Here is a 26539-nt window from a genome sequence, read left to right on the forward strand (position 1 = left end):
TCATAGAAATATATGTGTTTGGTACAGGCTCTGGGACAGACAATAAACCAAAGGAATGGTGACCCCATGAAATAAAACCCACACATATACAGAAACTCATATACAAATAGAACTGTAGATCAACAGAGAATGGACTAAGCTTTCAATAATGGGCTTCAGGCAACTGGTTATATCCAAATAAATGTTAAAAACAAACAAACAAACAACAACAACAACAACAACAAAAACTAATGTAAAAAGTGAATTTGGATCCCTGAATCATAAAACACACACACACACACACACACACACACTCAATATAGATTTAAATGTAAAAATACAAAGCCTTATAATTTTTAGAACATAATTTATCTTTATTACTACAGAATAAGTAATTTCTTTTTTTTCTTTTTTCTTTCATGGCACTGGGGACTGATCCCAGGGCCTGATGTATGCTAGGCAAACACTCAGTACCACTGAGCTATACCTCCAGCTTTGGTAGATTTCTTCAACAGAATACAAAAGCACAAAACACAGAGGGAAAAGGTTGATACATTTGCCATCAAATTCTAAATGTTCTGCCTAAAATGTATGACCTAATTCTCTAATTATACATCTACACCTAACTTCATTTACAGAAAATAGAGACTAGAGGGGACCATGAAGATTCCATCAAATAATTCCAGAATGTGTAACTTTTTTTGTTGTTGTTCTTTGTATTTTTTAACCCAATATTACAAAGGAGGTAGGGAATGAGGGTAGAGAATGAATAAGTACATTAAAGCAGCTATTAAAAATATACTATAGCCGGGCACAGTGGTGCATGCCTGTAATCTCAGTGGCTTGGGAGGCTACGGCAAGAGAGTTCAAAGCCAGCCTCAGCAAAAGTGATGCACTAAAGCAACTCAGTGAGATCCTGTCTCTAAAATACAAAACAAGGCTGAGGATGGGTCTCAGTGGTTGAGTGCCCCTGAGTTCAATTCTTTGTTACCCCTCCACCCATAAAAAAGAGAGAGAGAGAAGACAGAAAAAGACACAAATGAAACTTCTAAAGATTAAAAATGTAATGTCTAAGGTAAATATTCTTTGGATGGGATGAAATGACTAGATCCTTCTCAGAAGAAAACATTAATGAACATGAGGAGGCAGCAATGGAAACTACCTCATATGAAACAGAAAAAGACTAAGAAACTGAATGGAGCATCTGTGTGCTATGGGACAACTTCAAGTGTCCTAAGATACAGGTAACTGGAACCCCAGGAGAAGAGGAAGAAGAAGAGAGGAACAGAAAAACATAATTGAAGGACTAATACCAAACAATTTCTAAATTTGGTGAAAACCATAAACCCACAGGTAAATACTGGCAGAAGAAATGTGAACAAAACTATACCAAGTACATCAAAATCAAATTGTTTAAATGCAGTGATAAAGAGAACAGCAGTCTGGGAAAAAACTGACAACTTACATATAAAAGAACAAAGACAGGAATAATATAAGTCTTCTGGATGGAAATCACAGTAACACTTAACATCCACTAGGCTGGTAAGGTTTCAGGTCTGAAAGTAAGAACTATTGGAGATGTAAAACAAAGATAACAGAACAAAATAATGCTGATGGGGTGTAATTGGGACAACCCCTTTAGAATAAAATTTGGCATTATCGTGTAAAGATAAGATTCTCAAACCACATGACCTGTCGATATCACTCCCAGATAAAGAATGTTCATAGCAGCACTGCCTGCAATAGCACAAACAAAAAAAAGCAAACAAAACCCAAATATCCCATTAGCAAAGGAATGGATAAGTTATGGTATATATCCATACAACACTACATAGCAATAAAAATGAAGTCTTTGAAAAAAATGCTAATTGAAAAAAAGTCACAGAAGTAAACATAATTATGCCATTTATATAAAATTCAAAACCATACAAAATTAACATTTCATTTAGGGATACATACATATGTTGTAAAACTATACCAAGAAGCAAGAGAATGACAAACACAAAACTCAGAATAATAATTACTTGAAAGGGACAGGTCATATATGTTAAATGTAAGCAATGTTCTATTTCTTATGCTAGCTGAGGGGTATACAGCTACTTATATTTATTATTCCTTATACCTTATATATACATGTTTATGCATTTTTATAATATGAAAGACTTCATTTTAAAAAAGAGTAAAACTGTGAAAGACAAAAATGAATTATGCCATTTCTGTATAACAATAAAATTAAGTGTTAAAAAAAAAAAAGAATGCACAGGAAATGTTCAATTTTTTTATCTCTCAGTGCCCTATGCCATCAGTGTTAATCTAAAAGGGCCATAATCCTAGAATGAAAACGAACACACAGTCTTTAACTGCTTTGATACAACATCTAAACATCTGTTTAAGTCAAGAAGCACGTCAGCCACTCATTTCTGATTCTTCATCTTTCATCTGTACTTAGATTTTTCTTTGTCTTTGGACTTCTTTGGACTTCTGCTTCGGTCCCTCTTTTTACTCCTTTCTCTTTCATAAGGATCTGTTTGGTATTTGGGCTTATGACTGTTACTGTAATGGCCATCCCTCTCACGAGATCGGCTGCGACTTCGGTTCTGAGGTCGATCTCTCTTTTCACTCTTTTGTTTCTCCCAACAGCTTTCATCCTCTTCATAATGACCAAACCCCATTTCCCTGTATATATCCTGTCAAGGAAATGCAGAAAGAGTTAAGAGTTACCAGTAAAATAATCACTTTGTGAGCACTGTTGGTTAATAAAATCTAGAAAAGTCCACTATTAGCAAGCTATTGTAACAGCTCATATTTATTTTTTTAAAATATTTATTTTTTAGGTGTAGATGGACACAACACAATGCCTTTATTTTTATGTGGTGCTGAGAATCGAACCCGGGTCCCACCCATGCTAGGCAAGCGCTCTACCACTGAGCCACAATCCCAGCCCACAGCTCAAATTTAAATACTCCTGGTAATGCCAAGAATCAGACATAAAAAGCAAAATAACTCAGAAAAAGATTTAACAATTTTACTTCTCAGTCTCATTGCTTTGTATCTGCTACTTAGGTTGAACTGAAGAATCATATCCACAATATGGAACTGAAACTGCCAAGTGAAATTAGAACAAGTGTTTAAAGTAACGTTGCTATACCCAAATTTCTAATTACTACAGTTACATTTCCACTTTCTCTTTCTCCATTCCCCCAAAAGTGTCTGTCCCATTATTGATCTTCAATGGAGCTACTACCATCCCCATAAGAATTCTATAAAGAAGATATTTAAATAACAGCAGGAAGAGGCCTTAGATAAGTCAATCAGTTTAAAATGAAAATAGATACTGCTTTACTTTGGTCTAGGTGATTACTTTTTTTTTTTTTTAATTTAAATTTTTGTTCTAGGGATTGAACTCAGGGTCTCCCACTTGCTAAGCACAGGTTCTATCACTGAGCCACACTCCCAGTCCCAATTAATTTTCAAAGGGGTTTATTGCATAAATCTCCTCTCTAGATCTTCAAATATATTTTCTATGTTTAGGCCAGGCTATTACATATTTTTGTTAAAATTATTACTACACATTTCTTAAAAATTAGTTAAGAAACACTGGAATACTTCATTGTCCTGGAGACAACACAATAGGTATATTTAAAAATTCTATTCTTAGTGATTAAATAGTAAAGTAATGTTTCCATACAGAAAAGAACTATTTAACAATACTTTTTGTTGTGTCTTCTCTTTTAATTGAAACAAGTATTTCAGAAAGTGGTTGAAATCCAGAAAGACCAGAGCTAATCCTTTCGAGAGCCTGTAAAATTTGGATTCCTTAAACATTTTTCAAAGAAAAGGTAAAATTCTGAGAATTAAACTCCTAAAAGTCCTGATTCCCTCACTGTTAACATTATTATAGTAGATATAACTGCAAAGTTTAAAATCCAGAGTGATAGATCATGACTCATGGTTAAAGGCTGAATTTTATGCAGATGATTATTTCATAAACTGTATACCTTGCTTTGAACCTGGAATAGTTTATAATATATAAAAATAGATCTAGCATAATTGTTATAATGACACTGTTTGTAGAATATAATATAAACCAATTCATGATTTCCCACACAATTCAATAGCTCTAATCATTCTATAAAAGTCTATGAAATAGATTAGGTGGGCATGTGGCTCAGTGGTAGAGCTTCCCTCCCATGTGTGAGGCCTTGGGTTCAATCCTCAGTCTCACAAACACACAAGATGAATAGGATTGTGGTTTAGTCCCTTACCAACAATTTTCTAGCAAAACATGACATTTGTGGAGTGGCATACTTTGAATTCTGGGGGCTTCTTGAAACATATATTCTGCCTCAACACACAGTATTTATTTCTATATTGATTGAAACAATAAAGTTTTAAAATGTAGACACTGCCTGGTTATGGTAGCAAATGCCTGTAATCCCAGTGGCTTAGGAGGCTGGGGCAGGCTCAATACCGGCCTCAGCAACTTGAGAGAGGCTCTAAGCAACTGTGTGAGACCCTGTCTCAAAATAAGAAATAAAAAGGGATGGGGCACATCCCTCAGTGGTTAAGCACCAGTGGATTCAATTCCTGGTTTTAAAACAACAACAACAAAAAGCAGACACTATCAGCAGATGTATAAAATTCTCAGCACATTATTATACAAATAGGCACTTTGGTGCTTTACATTTTTTTTTTTTTTTTTAAAGAGAGGAAAAAAAAAGTCATGGGACTAGGGATGTAACTCAGAGGTATAGCACTTGCCTAGCCCCTGTAGTGGACCTTAGTTTGATTCCCAGAATCAAAAGGGGGAAATGTTATGAAACACATACTTCTTTGAAAATTTGAGGAAGCTGAAAATCTGAAAAGGACCAACATTTTCAATCCACTCCTATGTGGAGTAATTTTAAAAGCTACACAAGTTTTGTAGTCAGGCAGATCTGGGTTCAAATAAATGGTCTTTGCCATTTAGGAGATATACCAATCAAAAAATACTCTTGAGGTTATATTTATCAGGGAAGGTTTCATGAAGTTAAAATTTGAGGTGAAGCTCAAAAAATGAAAAAACAGAGTTTACTGACTCTACTTAAAAAGTGAAGCGCAAAATAAAGAGAAAATAATCCTAGTACACATATCAAGGCAATAAAAAAATCCACAGGTTTTCTTTAATGAATAGTTGAACAAAGATTATTGGAACAATAAAAGAAGGTAAAGCTGTGTTTGTATTTGAGGGAGGGATAAATCTTCATCTTGAATTATGAGATTAAAATCTAAAACATTTTAAACCTTAAATAAAATTTTAACAAATACTGGGAATATATAAACACATTATCCAAACCCTCCTGAAATCCATTATGAAATCTAATCTGAATATTCATGAATATTCAATGTAAATTTCAAAGAGCAAACTTAATTTCAGATAAACCCAAAAACAGAATTAAAAAAAAAAAAGAGTAGGTTTGGGTTTGGAGTGGCTACAAGAAGGCTGATGGAAGTAGTGCATGTGAGAACTGAAAAACAAGGAAGAATTAGTTCTGGGCGGATGCAGGACACAAATTTGCGGAGCTGGATGAAGGCGTATTTGAATGGACCCTCTAAGTATGTGCTAACACAGCGCTGTGCTTCAGGAGTGCAATCTTAACCTCATTCTAGCAATAAGGAGACTGAGACTTTAGAGATCTATACAGGTCAAAGATAATTAACTGATCAAATCACAATAAACATTAAAGTTCTAGGTTTCCCCCCAACGTACAAAAGTCTCAGGGTTTATGGGACAGTATCTTCACATCTAATCTCTGGGATTAAATCAAAGATTTTATAAAATCTGAATCACTAAAACAACATTAAATCATTAAAATGACAACAAAAATGTTCACGTGCCAAATTACAAGAATATACATACTACAAACACCTCAGTGGAGAACTGACACCTAGTCTGAACACTTCTCAACCAGGCAACCCGAGGCTGACTACTCATTTCCTGTAGCCCCAGTAAAACCCAAACTTCAACATAAAAACCATCTTTGGAATTAAGACATTAGGTGGAAAAACAAAGAAGCTTTCAAATTGAATATTAAGGCTGTCATTCAATAAAAACAATTTGAAGAATTAAGTTAAAACTTTCTGAGGAAACTGTACTTACCCAGCAAAATACCAAGAAATAGGAAAATCTGAACTATGCCTAAAAATTTAGATAGTACTAAAAAATGTGCTTTAACTATTATTGTCTTTGAGACTGAAATAAAAAATGCTGGTGTTGAATTTTATTAAAAAGAAGACAAAATCATTATAGCTATGTTATTAAATCAAATAAACATTTATTTTAATACCCACTTAGAGGAAAGAAATAAAGTTAGAAAATTATTATTCAAGATTTAATAATTTTATAGTTACCAAACCCCTTAAAATTCTTCTAAAAATGTTGGTAGTATTGTCCCCAAAATGTGATGCTTTTTACTCCATGCCAAAAGAGAAGAATATTTGCCACTGTAAGATTACAAGTAATGATTAACAGCAGGATCAAAAGGTTCATAAAAGTTAGGTGGGGACAGAATTAAAATGCAGTCTGTCTTTGAACTGTTTAGACCTCTGATTACCTTAAATACACCAATGTTTACCTCAGGCATCATCACTTCATCAAAGATTCCACATACTAGTGCAGGACAAAGAACTGTAGCTAAAAATAGCACATGGTTGGAGGGGACGATTATGGGTTTCATAGTGGAAAATGTGTTAAACATATCTCAGGAATGTGATATAACCATCATTAAAAAAAGTCTGGGATAATCTCTGACTAAATTAATAGAGTACAGAAATGAAGAGACAGGAGACATTCCTGTTAGATCCTACTTGGATATTACATATGGGGCAAACTGTCTCAGATAACTGAGGAAAGAAAACTGACAAGAATATATTCTAGGTAAGAACTGCAATAGAGCAGTATGAGTCTGATGTAAATGTTGATTCTATTATTTACTACCTATGTAAAGCTAGGGTCCAGTAGCTTAAATCTTTTTTTCATTTTTCAGTTTCTTGTTGTATAATGGGAATAAGAGAACACACCTCACATCATAAGGACAATATGTTAGCTACTATTGCTTTTATTACTACTGATTCATAAGGAATATTTGCAGAAACAGACAAAGGTGCAGTACAACCAGGACAATGCATGAACAATGTAATCTGTAAATAGCTAACTGACAATGGAAAGAGAGATTATAATTCTGTTACACAATAGCAAAGGGTAGGGATGTATGCTTTCTGGGACACAGCTAAGAATACTTATCAAACATTCTGCTGAATTTTTTTTTTTAATGAATATAAACCATAAAATGGATACTTATAGGGAGGAAAAGAAAAGGAAGAGGGACAGGGGTAGAGAAGCTAGGTTCTTTGCATGTACCATTTTGAAGATTTTACTTTTGAAGCATATAGTTTTAAAAACTCAAACCCAAAACTATTTAAACAATCCTTTAATAACAACAACAACAACCAAATAAAACAAATTAACTGAAATGTGAACTCAATTAATGGCATAACCACAGGGAAACCATTAAAGTAACTAAAAAAATAATTTGGTGGTGGGTACTGGGGATTGAACTCAGGAGCACTTGACCACTGAGCCACATCATTCTAATTTTACAGCTAGGAACTAATACCTATCCTTGTTCAGAACTATCCTTTACCTCCTAAATTGTGTCACTAACGTGTCATTTACAGAGGAATAAAATATTTATTTCTTTGAATCTAAGTTGGACATCTGAAGTACCTGGTTAGTATTTCTGATTGGCATGTAGTCCTCATCTTCCTTCTCTTCAGAGCAGTGCCGGGTTTTCTTCTTGTGTTTTTTACTTGTGTGTGAGTGACTTGATTTTGAGTCTTCTGCCTGCTCATCTAGTATAAGATCATATTTTGCACTGCAACACTTAGTTAAGGGCGAATATGAGAAATGACAGATAAAAACATCAAAACATAAGAATCTGGTAGATATGGGAGGTTGGAAGGCCAAATGTAACTTTTTAGAGCAAACAGTGGGCCCCTCCAGGGAGCACAGCCCATTGGAGGGGGACCAGTGAGTGAGTCACTATGGATTAGGATGTCATAGCACAGCCCCTGGCGCCCTAAGTTAGAGGGGACACCCTGGCAGGGGCTACTTTCTACAGACCCAGAAATGGCATCTGTGGCTTTTAGGACTTAAAATGGCTCAGGCCTGCAGAGCTGCTAAGGAGTCTGTCTACTATACCACCGTGGATAAGTGGCACCGTCTCTTATCTGGCCTATACACAGGCACAGCCACCCTGGTATGGAATGGAAATACCATTTCAGGACAAGAGTTCTCCAGTTAACTCCAAATCAATGTGGTAGACTGCCAGCCTGTTCATGAGCCACAACGAACCAAACAATAGTCCTTGTTGTGATCTGTGTAACAGTGACATTTGAGGGCAACAAACAATGGGACTTAAACCAAAACCTCTTCCTAAACTGCTAAAATAATACAAATGTTGGGGGATAAAAAGCAAAAGCAAATAGCACCTCAAAAGCATAGAGAATATGTCTAAAATAAACAGTTATTTTCTTTCATTATGTAATAAGGAGAAATGGAAAAAACTTTACAGTTTTTTAACAGTTAATTAGTAAGCAAAAAATATAAAGGGGGAAATAAAAAACAATGTCCACAAATGAAAATACAACTAGCAAAAGAAATAAGGAAACATGCTGGACACAGTGCCTGTAATCCTAGCAACTTAGAAAGCTGATGCAAGAAGATCTCAAGTTCAAGGTCAGCCTCAGCAAGTGAGACCTAATCTCAAAAATAAATAAATAAATAAAAGATGGTATATAGTTCACTGATAAAGTGCCCCTGGGCTTAATCTCCAGTATCAAAGCGAGAGAGAGAAAGAGAGAGAAGAGAGAGAGGAAAGAAGGAAATATATTTGTTAATAATGAAAAATTTAAAACTTAGAAAACAAGGTCCATCTTTAACTAGAAAAAAATTAAAAATTAAGATAGTATAAACCCAAATACCAGAAAAGCTATATATAAACCACCAGCAATTTGAGAGCTGAGGAGGAGAATAATAATTTCAAGGCCAATCCAGGCAACTTAATGAGACCCTGTCTTTAAATAATAAATAAAAAGGACTGGAGATGTACCTCAGTGGCCTAATACCTCTGGGTTCAATCCCTACTATGCCCCACCCCAGCCCCAAAAGAAAACAGGTACTCCCATGGTTGTTCTTTCAGACTGATGCTACAGAAGGAAATTCAGCAAAGTATATCAAACAGTTATCATGTTTAAATTCCAATAAGAATTGATAGAAATTAAAATAAGTTAAATGAACAAAGATATAGATAGCAGAATTATTTTTAATATTAGAGTAGGAAAATATTTAGTAATAAAGATAATTAAATACAGTATTTTATCATGATATATTCTAAAGAGAGTTGTTGACAAATGATAAATGCTCTAAAAAATGTGGAAAGATGTCTATGAAAACTAAAAGTAGAAAAAGCTTAAATCAAAAATTGAATATACCATACAGTGATTATAACTTTATACAACTTAATAAAAAGACTTCATAAAAAGGCTTGAAAGGAACAAAAAGAAAGAAACACTATCACTGGCCAGGATGGTGCACACCTATAATCCCAATGAATCAGAGGCTGAGGCAGGATAGCAAATTTGAGGCCAGCCTAGGCAACTCAGGGAAACCCACAGCAACTTAGCAAGACCCTGTCTCAAATAACCAAAATAAAAAGGGCTGGGGATGTAGCTCAGTGGTAAAGTATCCCTGGGCTCAATCCTCAGTACCAAAAAAAAAAAAAAAAGATAAAAATCATTATTTTTCTAGGAGATAGAACTGAGTGAATATTTCCTAAAGTTCACATAAATACATTATTAAAATTTTAATAATGGGGCCATGGTATAGTAGGATGAACCTGCCCAGTATGATGAAGCCCTGAATTCAATCCATAGGGAAGGAAGGAAGGAAGAAAAGAAAGAAGGAAAATTAATGTCTTAGAATAGAGAAAAGATAAAATTGTTACAACTTCTTCTAAAAGTAATCTCAACTTCTAAATTAGATTTTCAGGCAGGCTGACATGGGCTACAATAGCAGTTTTCAAAAGAAAGCTTATGAGGAAGCCAAAAATACAGGAACTATTGTAGTTGCATGTGGAACTGGAGTAAACAGACACACTTCCTTCAGGACGAGTCTCATGTCTGTTTTCACAAAGCCACAGCTCATGGCTTTCCTCAAGGATGTCTCTTGTCTATATAATACCAAATAGGAACACTATGCCTTCTAGCTTTCCTCCAGATGGCTAAAAATGCTCGTCAGCCCATATTAGCCTTATCACTCCATTATCTCAAACTTTTTTTCTCCTGTATACTATGGCACCCAGAGTGCCTTCTGGATCTTCTCTCAGATACAAATCCAACAGCCCTTGTGTGCCCAGTACATGGGGCTCCCTCTGTCAAAGATGTTTTGCAGCAGTGTTCTTCAAACCGAAGGTCATAATCCAACAATGGGGCTAAAATCCATAGGTTATGATCAGCATTGTTAGACATACCATAGAACAGAACATGGAGTATAATGGTGACTAATAAAAATACTATTTTATGGCAGGCACAGAGGCATATACCTGTAATCCCAGTGTCTCAGGAGGCTGAGGCAGGAGGATTCCAAGTTTGAGGCCAGTCTGGACAACTTAGTGAGACCATGTCTCCAAATAAAACGAGGTGGAGAATGTAGCTCAGTGGTATAGTACTTCCTAGCATAGATGAGGCCCTGGGTTCAATCCCCAGTATCTTTCTTAAAATACACATACAAAAGGTATAATCTTTCTTAAATGAGGGACCAAAATTAAATAAAGAAGTTGACTGACTCGGCGGCTATCCTCTGCCCTATATTCAAGTTATAGTTTGAATGTTACTTGACAGAATTCCTTCATATCCCACAAATGTACTTTTTTTAAAAAAAATACTTTTTAGTTGTCAATGGACCTTTATTTTATTTGTTTATATGCAGTGCTGAGAATCAAACCCAGTGCCTCACACATGCTAGGCAAGTGCTCTACCACTGAGCCACAACCCCAGCCCCACACAAATGTACTTTTTAACAAAAAAAATGTTATCTTGCAATGTTGGCTAGGCTGGTCTTCAACGCAGAAGCTCAACTGATCCTCCTGCCTTACTCAAACTTCTGAGTAGCTAAAATACAGGCACGTGCCACTATGTCTAGCCCATGAATTTACTTCTTTGCAATGCTCCAGCCTATTAATGGTAGTTATTTTATGTTAGTATCCCACCTGCCACACTCCAAAATAAAATGCAAGTTCCATGTGGTTAGAGACAGAACTTTTCACTGCCAAACTGGGTATTTAACAGTTTCTAATTAAATAATTGTTGATTACCCATTATACCACTAAGAGACTTGTTCTGTCTCTTCCTCACTATCTTCCACTTAACTACTAAAACCAACACTTTAAAATCTTTTGTATAAAATACAAATTTGTGACTCTACTGACTTGTTTTCTCTAATTTCTTCCCTAAGATCTAAACTTTTCTAATAGTTTTAGTCTTTTTAATTAATAATCTACATTTATAATTTCTCTTTCTCTCAAGATCCAGAACATACATCTCCATCATGCCTTTTAACTGACTTCAGACAACTTATCTGTACATATATTCAGATGTCCTCTGAATCCCCTTCCCTTGCCATAAGTAACAAATCACTTAATACATGAAAGGAATGTAAGAGAGTCTGTGTTGTGTGTATGTAGCTTACATACTATAAACATGTTCTCTCTCTGCTGTTCTACCTGAGAAAATAAATGCCTCGCTAAAACGAAAACTAGTAACTACCAAGAAGATAAAGATTATCTATTAGGTTAGATTCATGAATTTTCTCTTTCCTGTACAATATTCTGTCAATTATTTGACAATGGTTATCAGGACATGTCTGTCTTCTACATCAACTTCAGAAGACTAGAAGCTATACTGTTCAATACTAGAAATATGCAATCATATGATTAAAATTTTAAAAAATTTAAAATTCAGCTCCTTAGTCCATCTTATAAGCTCACTAGCCACATGTGGTTAGTTGTTAAATTGGACAACAGAGTTATAGTACATTTTTATAAAAGTAGAAAGTTCCTTTTTTGGTACTGAGGATTGAATCCAGGGATGCTTTACCTCTGAGCGACATCCCCAGCTCTTTTTATATTTTTACTTAGAGATGGGGTCTTGCTAAGCTGCTTAGGGCCTTGCTAAATTGCTGAGGCTAGCTTTGAACTTGTGATCCTCCTGCCTTAGCCTCCTGAGTCATTAGGATTATAGGCATGCACCACTGTATCTGTCTAGAAAGTTCTATGGAATAGTACTGGATTACAGATTAACTTTCAAATATGCCTAGTTTCCTTTCTTAACTCAGAAATCTATTCTCTTGATTTCTTTCTTTCTTTTTTTTTTTTTTTTTGGTACCAGGCATTGAACCTAGGGGTGCATAACCACTGAGCCATATCCCTAGCCCTTTTTATTTTTTATTTTGCTTAGTTGCTTAGGGCATTACAAAGCTGTCAAGGCTGGCTTTGAACTTGTGATCCTCCTGCCTCAGCCTCCTCAGCTGCTGGGATTACAGATGTGTGCCACCACATCCAGCTAAAACAATCTTAAATTTTAAACATTTTTAATGCTATGCATTCCTTCTTTTCAGCCTCCACGAGGAAAAAGAAACCTCCCTCTGCTTTATACTCTATAACTGTACTTCCTTTTGTTTGCCCTCCACATTCCCCTTCTTCTAGCTACAGTTACTAGTAGGTAGCCTAAACATAGCTTAAGAGATTTGATAGATAAATCTCAAGTGTATTTATTTCATCGATTTCTCTTATGACTTTGACTTTCAGTCAGATGTCCTCTAATGTGGCTCTTTTGGGGCCAAATCTCAGCTTGTTGGTCTGTTTGCCTGTGAAAGCTTCTGATGTTGATTTTGTCAGCATTCTTCAGAATTTACCTGGCACTAATATCTCACAATGCTTTATGCACTGCATAGACAACCAACAATATTTTAAAACATAAATATATAAAGGTCAAACTGATATTCATCTCTCCTTAAAAATACTTGGAAAAGAAATGTCTACATAGCATAGGAAAAAAGAATCCCTGAAACACCAACAGAAAAAAGGAAACAAAGACACCATTTACCAGAAACAATCACCAAAGAAATAACCTTTGCAATGTGTGGAGTGATAGATTTATAATGGAAAAAATCAGTGAACAAATTAAATGACATAATATAAACAGTATGTTTCATTGCTTTTTACTTGTCTCAACCTAAAACTTGGAAGAATTTGAATTAAGTAGTAACTTAGTAGATTTCTTTTCAATTCTATAAACATCAACTCTTGCATTCAACAGCAGCTCAATAAATATTTGTTATTAAAATAAAATGTAGCATGCAGTAAAAAGCAACCTAATCTCTTAACAAAGAACTATAGGATTTTCTTACCTAGGTAAGGAAGTTAAGCATAAGAGAATGATTAGCACAAAGGATTTAGCTTAGCAATAATAAATTTCTAATTATGAGGAATTTTAAAAATTGCAATTATATACAGAAAATTAACACCTGACTCTGAAGATCATTTGGGAATATGATAAATAGGAAAAGACTTAGGTTACTAAGATTCCTTTTGAACTTAACTATAATAGAATTATACTTAACTATAATAGAATTAATTTAAAAAGACTAGAATGAAAACACAAAGTATATGTAAGGTACTGAAAAAAAATAATAATAAGAGGTTGGGGTTGTGACTCAGTGGTAGAGTGCTTGCCTAGCATGTGTGAGGCACTGGGTTCGAACCTCAGCAGCACATAAATAAATCAAATAAAGGTATTGTGTCCATCTACAACTAAAAAATGTATTTAAAAAATTTTTTTAAAAAGATAACAATAAGTTACTTTTTTACAAATCATTTAGATTCAAGAAACTTGCCTTTATGACATTTTATAGCTCATCACATAGTACACATAATGGGTGATCAATGCACATTGATTAATTGATTCTTATTAAGGATACTCCTGTTTGGGTTTTACTTTATCTTTCAGGACCAAATTCGAAGGTTTATCCTGTTCCTTTTCATATTCTTTGAAATCACTCTTGGTGTATTTCCCACCTATTTATTAAGAGAAAAAAAAAAAGGAGTTTAGTAAGAAAAGTCACATAACTAATCAAGAACAATAGTTATTTTATAAAATATATACTTTAAGAGCTATTTTATAAATGGTATTCTATTAGTAAACAGAAAAAGGGTAAGAAAAGAACAAAAGAAATCATAGAAATTTAATCTCCATTATTATTATTTTAACTGACATAAGATTTTGCTAGATAGCCGTATACTGCCACCTAATGACATATGTGAATATTACATCAAACTTTCAAATAAGACACAGTGCAATGTTTAAGTAGATCCAATAAACCCAGGAAAACATAAGTCCAAGGGAAAATTGAAGATCTGGAGCTTGAGTTTGAAAACTGAATGACTTATTAGTTTGGAATAAGATGTTAAAGACAACTGACTTGTTTCCAAACAGAGCACCAGACAGGTAGGAGATAACAATGTGCACAGAAGTTCACTAAAGAGATGTGAAAGAGGGTTGGCGACAGCACAGTAGAGAACCATTCCCCCTTTGAATTCTCACCTATAGGCACCTTTATTCCTCCCAACTGCCAGAAATGAAATCAATAATCTCTTCAGGATAATAAGACTATTGTTAACATCCAACTACTCTCCAGTCTAGTCTCCTACCAAATGAGGATTCAGATTCCATCCATGTCCCAGACCTGCTAACTGGCCTACCTTTTCTATCCCTTCAGCTACCATGAGGAAGTGCTTCTTATGGGAAGGCTTCCTATAGCAGAGCCCTGGATTGCAAGGACAAGAAAGGAAAACTAGAAGTATACTGAGAGATGTCTTGATTATGAATATTGCATATCTTGATTGTCAGGGTTTTAAGGAAGGGGAAAACAGGAATGAAAAAAGAGGATAAAAGCTGGGCACAAGGGTGCACGAATATAATCCCAGCTACTCAGAGGCTAAGGCATGAGGATCACAATTTCAAGGCTACCCTGGGCAACATAGCAAAACTCCTCATAAGAAAAAAAAAGTGGTGGTGGGAGAGGGCTAGATTCCGGAGACTCTGAAAATAAAAATGGTCAGCAAACAATGTTTCCTATAATGTGAAATAGACTTGTAAGAGTTAAAATAACTGGAAACAGTAACAAACAGGTAGCATTTTGTGGGGTGGGTACCAGGGATTGAACTCAGGGGTACTGGACCACTGAGCCACATCCTCAGCCCTGTTTTGTATTTTATTTAGAGACAGGGTCTCACTAAGTTGCTTTGCATCTTGCCATTGCTGAGGCTGGCTTTGAACTCGCAATCCTCCTGTCTCAGCCTCCTGGGGCCGCTGGGATTATAGGCGTCCGCCACCACACCCAGCAACAGGTAGTATTTTATCCCTGAAAAATGATTTGCCATGTGTCTGTTATTAGGAGTTTCAGTATGGATGCAGTATGGATGTTATATAGAAAGGGTAACAGATTAAAGCGAGAGATTTTAAATTCAAATCTTGGCTCTAGTGGGAGTAAGACATTTCACTTCTCTGCCAACTCATTCTCTTCATTTATAAACTAAAAATAATATCAACATTTCACATTGCTAGTTAAAACACTAAATAAGACTGTGGGAATGTATTTAGCACTGTGAAGAATATACATTCAATTTTTAAAATGTGAGTCCATTACATGTACATTCAAAATTATCTCAGAATTAAGAGACTAACAATAAACTACGTTTATGATGGCGTCTGTGAACCCAAAGCATCTCTCTCCCATATGCTGCATTTTATTTTAGAAAACAGCATGAATAAATTCATGTAAAAACGATCTTGTAAATAAACCATGCTGAAACAACTTAGGAAAGTAGGATCATGTCTTCAACGTGTCAATGGGTTGGGAAGAAAACAAGACTGAGAGAAAAAAAATCCAAACTAGACTTAAGGTCTCCAAATCATCATAGTATATGACTCTGGGTAAATTATGTCACAAGATTATGCCTTAAGTTTCTTATCAATAATGTAAAATTATAGTTAATATATTTGAAACAAATGATAAAATTAAATTAGCTCTGTGGAAAAAAAGCCCTACATAAAAGGCCACTTGGCAGTACTACTGGAACAGAACCACATCACTTCAGGCCAGCAACTCATCACTACTACTGCTTTTTTTTAGTTGTAGATGGACACAATACCTTTATTTTATTATTATTATTATTTTTTAATGTGGTGCTGAGGATTGAACCCAGCACCTTACATGTACTGGGCAAGCATTCTACCAATAAGCTACAATCCCACTAAGCTTACCACTAAATATACTTATGTGATGTATTGTTCGTAAAGCTGTAACATGTGAAAAAAACATTTTGGTACTTCATCATAGTTTTCACAAGTCACTCAGAAGCATTCATGGGAGGAAACAAGTAGTACACAGGGCCCCAGCCCCAGTCACTCTCTCCTACCACAGGGATCTTGGCTTCCACTAGGCCTTCTTTGCCTTCTCCAGTCCCTAACAATTTCTCCCTTCTCTGAACCCCCATATGGTAACACAATCTACTAAACAATTTAGCACTTCACTACCAAACAGTGTTCTCAATTTCTTTCTAGTAAAAAAGACTTCATTAAAATCATGGGAAATGAATTGGGCATGATGGCATATACCTGTAATTCCAGCTACTTGGGAAGCTAAAGCAAGAGGATCCCAAGTTCTAGGCCAGCAACTTAGTAAAACTGTCTCAAAACTAAAGTTAAAAAGAAAGAAATGGTTGGGCATGGTGGCACATGCCTGTAATCCCAGCAGCTTGGGAGGTTGAGGCAGGAGGATCATGAGTTCAAAGCCAGCCTCAGCAACTTAGCAAAGCTCTCAGCAACTCAGACCCTGTCTCAAAATAAAAAAATAGCTGGGTGTGGTGGCGCACACCTATAATCCCAGAGGCTCAGGAGGATCCTGAGTTCAAATCCAGCCTCAGCAACTTAGCAAGGCCCCAACTAAGTGAGACCCTGTCTCTAAATAAAATATAAAAAAGGACTGGGGACATGGCTTGGTGTTTAAGGTGCCTCTGAGTTCAATTCCTGGTACCAAAAAATAAAAACAAGCTAGAGATGTGGCTCACTGGTTAAGTGCCCCTGGGTTCAATTCCCAGTACCAAAAATATATAACATAAAGTTAAAAATTTAAAAAGTGCATGTTCTTTCAGCATCCAATAGACCCAACCTTTAGTTTGGCATGCCACTACCAGGAATTTATTTGATATGCATATGCATATGTGGGACATGTCATATATATAGGAATAGCAAATAGTACTGTAGTACAGAGAAGAGTAAAAAGTTAGAAACACTGAATGTCCATTAATAGACCTGATTTAAAAAACTGTGATACCTACATTCTATAGAAGACTGAGCAGTCTGGGGCTGGGGATACTTGCCTTGCTGCACAAGGCCCTGGGTTCAATCACCAGCATCACAAAAAAAAAAAAAAAAAAAAAAAAGACTGAGCAGTCACTGAAAAGAATAAACTTGCATTTTAGGCAGGTGCAGTGTTGCACACCTATAATCCCAACTCTCAGGAGATTGAGGCAGGAGGATCACAAATTCAAAGTCAGCCTCAGCAAGTTAGTGAGACCCTCAACAAGTTAGTAAAAGCCCGTCTCAAAGACTGGGGATGTAGCTCAGAAGTAAAGTGCCACTGGGTTTAAATTCTAGTACCCAAAAACAAAAACAAAAACAAAAAAAAGGTAAGAGTGGTTATTTCTGGGAAGAGAAACTAGGTAGATAAGAAACAGGAGTGGAAGAGATTTTTTTTGTCTTATACCTTTTCATGAATCTTCTCAATTTTTTACCATGACCACTAAAACACACTTAAGAAAACTTTTAAAAAAGAGTTTTGTATCTAAAAGACCCAAACAACCTTAAAATCAGAGTCACTTTAGAAACAAATCAAATCTATAGTCAGATACTACTAAACATCTTCCAGAATGGATATAATTTAAAAGACTGACCATATTAAATGTAACACAGTTAAACACAGAAAATGCAGATCTTTTTCATTAATTTCAAATACATACAGCTTAGATTCTAGATAGCAGATGGGTAAAATCATTAATGGCAGGCGTTTATGTCAATTGACATTTCTCCTAATTAACAGTATCAAGTAAAAGGCTACATATGGAAGCATGCAAAACATGCAGAACAGAAAAAAAGAAGTTAAATCAATATACCTTTTCCTTTCCATTTAACCTTTGCAACAGACTGGCTAAAATCCACGTGTATTCTTCTGTCATCGATAAGTACATTATCCATTTTGAAGAATGCTTTCTCACAATCTTCTTCCTATTGTAATTATTTAAAAAAGCATAAGTTTTTACAGAAAAGATTTCTGTAATAAGAACAAATTCTGAAAATACATAAAATTTATTGTTATTGAAATTGATATTTGAAAAATTCTTATACCAGATGTTGTATTTATCTATTGTATGCATCTATTATTTATCTCAACTAACTCTAGTAACAACCCAAGAGGTACTAAGAGAATTTTAGAGAGGTACTGAAGCTGCTAAAGATTACACAAGGGTCAAAGCCAAGAGTTTTAATCAAGATCTGATTGACATAGATATCCTTGCCTATACAATTCCATACTCCTTTTCACTTAAAACTCCAAAATACTGTATCCTGAAAAGTGCAAGCGTTTTTTTGTTTGTTTGTTTGATAAAAATTCGGTATTAAAAGTAATTGGGTAGCAATATCTGACCTAATGAGGTTATGGCCTTTTTTGATTCTTAGTATGAATATTCATTTGCTTCATTGCAGAAATATTTTTGTGATACATTACAGAATGCTGGCCCAGAGGAGTATTACATAAGCCACAGATGTAATGTGTATTTGACTATGTCCACACACACAGTGTACCTTTCAAATCTAAAAAAATTCTAAATTTAGAAGCATAGCCAGTGCTTTTGAAGTCAGTGCAATGGCACACATCGACAATTCCAGAGACTTGGGAGGCTCAGACAAGAGGATTACATGTTCAAGGCCAATACGGGCAACATGCCTCAAAATAATAAAAAGGGCTAGGGATGTGTCTCAGTGGTAGAGCGCTTGACTAGCATGAGCAGGACCTGGGTTCACTCCCTCCACCACAAAACAAACATCTAGACATGGTAGGCAATCAATATTACTGCTGATTAATCTGATTAATTAAGTATGGGCAGTGATAATTTACACTGTGTCATTTTCCCAAAGAGAAAGTTTCTCAGATCATTTTTTCAAAAGGATAGCATTTGAAAATAGTCAACAGACTTACATCTAAAAAACAGTTAAGAATTTCTTCAGGTATGAGGGTGTAAGAACGTGTGCTTAGCTTGGGCCAGGCCCTAAGTTCAGTCCTCCAGCCTTCACTGGGCTGATCTCCCTGTGGAATGGAAGAAAGGCACAGTAGTGCCTTTCAACAACAACAACAACAAAAGAGGAATGTCTTCAAAATTGAGAAACTGATTGAAAAATGCATTTAGAAATGTAAAAGACAAAATAGCCAAGAAAATCTTCAAGAATAAAGTTGGAGAACCCACACTACAAGATATCAAAAAACTGTAGTGATTAAAAAATGTAACAGTGATATAAGAATAAACAAATTGGGCTGGGGATGTAGCTCAGTGGTAGACCACTGGCTTAGCATGCATGAGACCCTAGGTTCAACCCCCAGAACCACACACTGCCAACAACAATAAAAGAATAGACAAACTGATCTGTGCAACAGTACAGCATCCAGAAACAGACATTGCACATAAATAGAGAGCTGATTTATGATAAAGGTGGCCCTCCAGAGCTATGGGAACAGAACAATCTTTTTAATAAGTGGTGGTAAGTCACTTGCCTATCCCATCTAAGAAAAACAAACCTTAAATGTAATACACAATAATCAAATTACATATCCAATGGGAAACAGTTTACAACAAAGCTGCTAAAAAATATAATAGGAAAATATCTTCATGACTTTGGAGAAGGCAAAGATTTTTTAAGCAGATTCAGAAAAAAAATATTGACAAATTTAACTATTAAAATTAGAAATTTCTGTTTATCAAAAGACACTATTAAAAAATGGGAAAAGGGGGCTAAGGATGCAGCTCAGTGGTAAAGCACTTGCCTAGCATGCACAAGGCTCTAGGTTTTATCCCTAGCACTATCAAAAAGAAAGAAAGAAAAAAGAAAATTCATAGAAGATAACTGCATAAAACATGCCCCCCACCCCTGCAAAAAAGAGTTTGCACCCAGAAAATACAAAGAATTCTTAGAAACCAGTAAGTGAAATACACAATCAAAAAGTGGGCAAGTCTTGAATAGGTACTTCATTTAAAAAGTACATTTAAATGAAAATAAATTTTTGAAAAAGTGACTCAATGAGGGAAATGTAAAATAAAGCACAATAAGATACTACTAAAGATCTTCCAGAATGGATATAACTTAAAAGACTGACCATATTAAGAGTTGGTCAAGACATGGAACAACATGGAGTACCAAACACTACTACTGGAAGTGAAAATCAGTATGACCACCTTGGAAAATTAATTGGAATTGTCTGCTAATGCTGCATCTACTGTAGGACCCAGCAATTCACAACTAGATATATATTCTGCAGAAATACATACATACCACAACATCAGAAGGTTTCTTTACAGAAATGATTAGAAAATTTAAAAATAAATAAAAGACACAGTAGATCAAACAAAACAACAAAACTTTTTTATTTTTAGGTATTAGGAATTGAACCCAGAGCACTTAACCACTGAGCCACACCCCTAGCCCTTTTAATTTTAGTTTTGGATAGATGCAGTACTTTTATTTATTTATTTTTATGTGGTGCTGAGGATCGAACCCAGTGCCTCACATGTGCTAGGCGAGCACTCTACCACTGAGCCACAACCCCAGCTTTCCTCCAGCACTTAAAAAAAAAAAAAAAAAAATCATTCATTCTTTCATTCATTCATTGGTACCAGAGATGGAAGCCAGGGGTACTTTACCACTGAGCCACATGCCCAACCCCCCCTTTTTTATTATTATTTTGAGACAGAGTCTTGCTAAGTTGCTTAGGGCTTTGCTAAGTTGCTAAGGCTGGTCTTGAACTTGCAATTCACTTGCCTGAGCATCTGGTATTATCCAGTCTGGTATTACACACATGTATCACCATGCTTGGAACAAAATTTACTTTCTCATAGTATTGCACATTGCAGTCAAAAATTGGAAAGGACCTAAATGTCAATTAACAGCAGAATGGAGATCTAAATCATTTTATATGTATACAATAAAATACTATGTCAAAAAAAATTAACTTTAAAAAGTTAACTTAAAAACCACATACAGTAACACATATAATCTTATAACACTAGCAGAAGAAGCAAGACATGACAGCGCATGCCTGTAATCCCACCAACTCAAGAGGATGAGGCAGGAGTATCCCATGTTTGAGGCCAGTCTCAGCACTTAGCGAGAATGTCTCAAAATAAAAAATAAAAATGACTGGGTATGTATGTAGCTCAGTGTATAAGGCCTTCAGTTCATTAAATCCCCAGTACCTAAATAAATAATAACAAAAAGAATCAAGATGCAAATGAACACATTGTGTTCCCATTTATATCAAGGTTAAAATTAGACAAAACTGGGCTGGGATTGTAGCTCAGTGGCAGAGCTCTTCCTCACACACTGGGTTTGATCCTCGGCACCCATAAAAATAAGTAAAATAAAGGTATTGTGTCCCTCTATAACTAAAAAAAAATTAAGACAAAACTAATCTATGAGCTGGGCATGGAGGTGCACGCCTATAATCAAGCATCTTGGGAAACTGAGGCAAGAGGATCTCAAGTATGAGGTCAGCCTCAGCAATTTAGCAAGATGCTGCCCCAAAATAAAAAGAAAATAAAAAGGGCTAGGGATATAGCTTAGTAGTGGAGTGCCCCTGAGTTCAATCCCCAGTACAAAAATAAAAAAACGAAACATATTCATAAAATAAACACCAAACCTAATATATCTCATTTATGCATACCTTTTCAAATTCAATAAAAGCATAGCAGAGGGACTCTCCTGTCTTCCAATCCCGAATAACTTCACAACTGAAAGAAAGTTTTAAAAAGTGACTTTGTTTTTAAAAAAGGAAAGTATTCACTCATACTCTTCGGAACTAAATAACATAATAAGCCAGTTATTAAAAGGCAAAGTTAAGCCGGGTGCTGTCCTGAACCCCCGTAATTCCAGTGACTCAGGAGGCTGAGGTAGGAGGATCAGAAGTTTTAGGTCATTCTAGGTAACTCAACTCTATCCCAAAATAAAAAATAAAAAGGGCTGAGAGGTAGCTAAGTGAGGGAGTGCCCCTGCTTCAATCCCTAGTACTGAAAAAAACAAAAGGCCAAATTAAACTCACCATATTTCTTAAATAACAAGTCTTCTTTTTTTAAAAAAAATACTTTACTAACCCAGTAGACTCTAAATGACCTAGATAGGCCTACAGTCCTTAAATTCCCTAAGCACTAAGGAAATAAAACAAAAATATTTAATTTTCCTTTAACAAAAATAAACTCCTATAAAGTTTTTAAATCACAAAGATGAATTACAACATACACATATAAATGTTAAAGCAAGTCTACACTTAGGAATTTTAATATCAAGGTAAAATTTAATACCATGAGTATAGCTTTTACATAGAAATAATCTATTGTACAATAAACAAGCAAAATGGCCAATAAGCTGAAATTGACTTGTTTACTTCTCCATGTACCATAGTCTTACTTCAAAAATATGAAACAAAATAGTAAAATAATACATTTTAATCAATTATAAAATAATCATCTTTCTCACAGAAATACTGCCTTCATAGACTTTTGCATTAGTAATGCAAGGAAAATAAACCAAAAGAAAAAAAATTGAAAAATTTAAGTTTGAAACAGATTGCTGGTAATTTTAGGAGTAAAATGAGATAAGTATTTTAAATATTAAAGAGGACTGTTGAAAATTTATAAAAATAGACCTAAATCATCCCACTTATTTCCTGTTTTAAAGTGAAAATTTTTGCGCAGCGAGTAGAAACATCAGTCAAATATTTTTCTTTATATATTCTTTTCTTTCTTACTGTTCATTCACTTGTAAAAATTCACCAGCATAAAATTCAACCAAAGTTCACAGACTCACCCAAAATATGTCATTAGAAAACCATCAATACCTATATTTTTCCAAATTTCTCTTTTATTAATTGCAGGATTTACCTTTTTTTTGATATATATATATTTTTTTTTTAGTTGTAGTTGGACACAATGCCTTTATTTTATTTATTTTTATGTGGTGCTGAGGATCGAACCTAGCATCTCGCACATTCTAGGCGAGCGCTCTACCACTAAGCCACAACCCCAGCCCCAGGATTTACCTTCTTATTGGCCCAAATCTTGAGAATATTATTTCCAGATCCTCATCTGTGGTCACTGGATTCAATTTACATACAAACAGCACATTTTCTGGAGGTTTAATATCTGCATCAGGTAAATCTCCTACCTAAATTATAAACAAAAACTTAAGTCAATTTCTTTATTTAGGTTCCATCCTAAATATTTTATCTAAGCCCACAACACAGATTTCCCTAAAATATCTAAATTTCCTCCATAAATTCCAGCCTTAGGAAAATAAATCTAATAAGACTTTAAAATTTGAAACTCTACCATTCCTGGTATTAACAATATTATATTATGTGCATAATGAATCCCACTATTATATATAATTATAAGGCAATATTACAAAAACAATAAAAAAATAATAACAGTTAATATTTGCACCACAAAAAAGAACTGATAGAATGGTAAAGTGGACATAGCAAAAATGTTCAAAACTGGTGAATCTGGGCTGTGGTTGTAGCTCAGTGGTAGAGCACTTGTCTAGCATGTGTGAGGCACTGGTTCAATCCTCAGCACCATATAGAAATACATAAAAGTACTATGTCCATATACAACTAAAAAATTTTTTAAAAATTGGTGAATCCGGGGCTGGGGGTATATGTAACTCAGTTGGTAGAATGCTTGCCTCGCATGCACAAGGTCCTGGGTTCAATCCCCCACACCACATACACACAAAAAAAATTGGCAAGTCTCACTTTATGTTAATTGTACCTCAATAAAAATTGACATAAAAATTGTTTTAAAAAAAGAGTGTTGAAAGTAAATACTTAAAAAAAAAATTGGTGACTCCTAGTAAAAGGTATATATAACTTCTGTACTCTATTCTTCTATAAGTTTGAAATTATCTAAAAACATAAAAGTTTTAAAAATGACAACCCATTTTCCCTTTGGCACAAACTTCCTGAAGTTTTACAGTTGAAGTTTGATTATAATCTAATAATATTTCCCTTATAAGTCACTTGTTCTTCTTGCCAGTTCCTCAAAAGATCTAGGGGCACTTAACCACTGAGCTACATCTCAAGCCCTTTTTTATTTCTTGTCAGGGTTTCATTAAGTTATTTAGGCTGGCTTTGAAATTATGATCCTCCTGCCTCAAAGAGGTGTGAGCCACTGTACGCTGCCTCAAAAGATCTTTCTTTTATGTCCAATAATTAAAAAAAAATTTTTATTTGTTCTTTTTAGTTACACATGACAGTAGAATGTATTTTGCCAAATTATACATATATAAAATATAACTTATTCTATTTAGGATCCCACTGTTGTGGCTGTACATGATGTAGAATTACCCTGGTTGTGTATAAAAATACAAGGCTAGGAAAATTATGACTGATTAATTCTACTGTCTTTCCTATTCCCCTCCCTAATCCTTTCCCTTTGTCTAATCCAGTGGATTTCTACCATTCCCCTTCCCAACCTCCTTTGTTTTGGGTTAGCATTCACAAATCAGAGAGAACATTTGGGATTTGTTGTTTTGGGGATTGGTTTATTTCACTTAGCATGATATTCTCCAGTTCTATCCATTTACCAGCAAATGCCATAATTTCATTCTTCTTTATGGCTGAATAATATGCCATTGTCTATATGTAACACATTTTCTTTATCCACTCATCCAATGAAGGACACTTAGGTTGTTTCCATAACTTGGCTATTGTAAGTTGAGCTGATGTGGCTGCATAAATATAGTATGCTGTTTTTAAGTTCTTTTGAGTATAGACCAAGGAGTGGGATAACTGGGTCGAATGGTGGTTCCATTCCAAGTTTTCTAAGGAATCTCCATACTCTTTCCATAGTAGTTGCACCAATTTGCAGTCCCACCAACAACACATGAGAGTACCTTTCTCCCCACATCCTTGCCAACATTGTTACTTGTATTCTTTACAATTGCCATTCTGACTGGAATGAGATGGGCTCTCACTGTAGTTTTAATTTGCATTTCTCTAATTGACAGAGATGTTGAACATTTTCCATATTTTTTTTTTTTGACCATTTGTGTTTCTTCTGTGAAGTGTTTGTTTAGTTCATTTGCCCATTTATTGATTGGGTTATTTATTTTTCTGGTGTTAAGTTTTTTGAGTTCTTTGTATATCCTGGACATTAATGCCTTATCTGAGGTACTGGTGGTGAAGATTTTCTACCAATCTGTAGGATCTCTGTACATATTCCTGATTGTTTCCTTTGCTGTGAAGTTTTTCAGGTTGATACCATCCCATTTATTGATCCTTGATTTTACTTCTTGTGCTTTGGTCTTCATATCTGTTTTGGTTCCAATACCATGCTGTTTTTGTTACTATAGATCTGTAGTATAATTTAAGGTCTGGCATTGTGATGTCTCTCTCCTGCATCACTTTTCACACTAAGGATTGCTTTTTCTATTTCTGTGAAGAACATCATTGGGATCTTTATAGGAATTGCATTAAATCTGTAGAGTGCTTCTGGTAGTATGGCTGTTTTTTTTTTAATATTTATTTTTTTAGGTGTAGTCGGACACAACACAATGCCTTTATTTTTATTTTATGTGGTGCTGAGGATCAAACCCGGGTCCCACCCGTGCTAGGCGAGCGCTCTACCGCTGAGCCACAATCCCAGCCCTAGCATGGCCATTTTGATAATATTGATTTTACCTACCCAGGAACATGGAAGATCTTTCCATTTTCTAAGATCTTCTTCAATTTCTTTCTTTAGAGTTCTGTAGTTTTCACTATAGAGGTCTTTAAACTCTTTTCTTAGGTTGATTTCCAAATATTTTACTTTTTTGAGGCTATTGTAAAAGGAATAATTTTCCTGATATCTCTTTCAACTGATATATCCTTGGTGTTTAGAAATGCAACTGATTCATTGGTGTTGATTTTATGTTCAATAGTTTTCTTAGAATTTGTCTTGCTATTGATTGTTCTGGATCAATACTCTTAGGTGTATATATGCTCAATTAAAAATGCCTGTGGCTGGGTACAGCGGCACATGCCTATAATCCCAGTGGCTTGGGAGTCTGAGATAGGAGGATCATGAGTTCAAAGCCAGCCTCA

At 35.1% G+C, this 26539-nt stretch overlaps 1 protein-coding gene across 1 annotated transcript in view; it reads right to left on the reverse strand.

The window, feature by feature from the left end:
* Positions 1–374: 374 nt before the first annotated feature.
* Ppil4 (peptidylprolyl isomerase like 4) overlaps positions 375–26539 on the reverse strand; it is a 34958-nt gene continuing 8793 nt past the window's right edge. Inside the window, exons 8-13 of the mRNA XM_046427432.2 lie at positions 23495–23619; positions 22124–22190; positions 18309–18420; positions 14054–14150; positions 7745–7892; positions 375–2666 (exon numbers count right to left, since the gene is read on the reverse strand). Coding sequence (XP_046283388.1) covers positions 2415–2666; positions 7745–7892; positions 14054–14150; positions 18309–18420; positions 22124–22190; positions 23495–23619 — 801 coding nt within the window. The 3' untranslated portion in view covers positions 375–2414. The remainder of the gene's footprint in view (positions 2667–7744; positions 7893–14053; positions 14151–18308; positions 18421–22123; positions 22191–23494; positions 23620–26539) is intronic.

The sequence above is a fragment of the Marmota monax genome, unplaced genomic scaffold (genome assembly GCF_021218885.2).
Source record: "Marmota monax isolate L192 unplaced genomic scaffold, Marmota_monax_Labrador192_F-V1.1 WCK01_AAM20220418_F8-fsc00114, whole genome shotgun sequence".
Taxonomy (NCBI): domain Eukaryota; kingdom Metazoa; phylum Chordata; class Mammalia; order Rodentia; family Sciuridae; genus Marmota; species Marmota monax.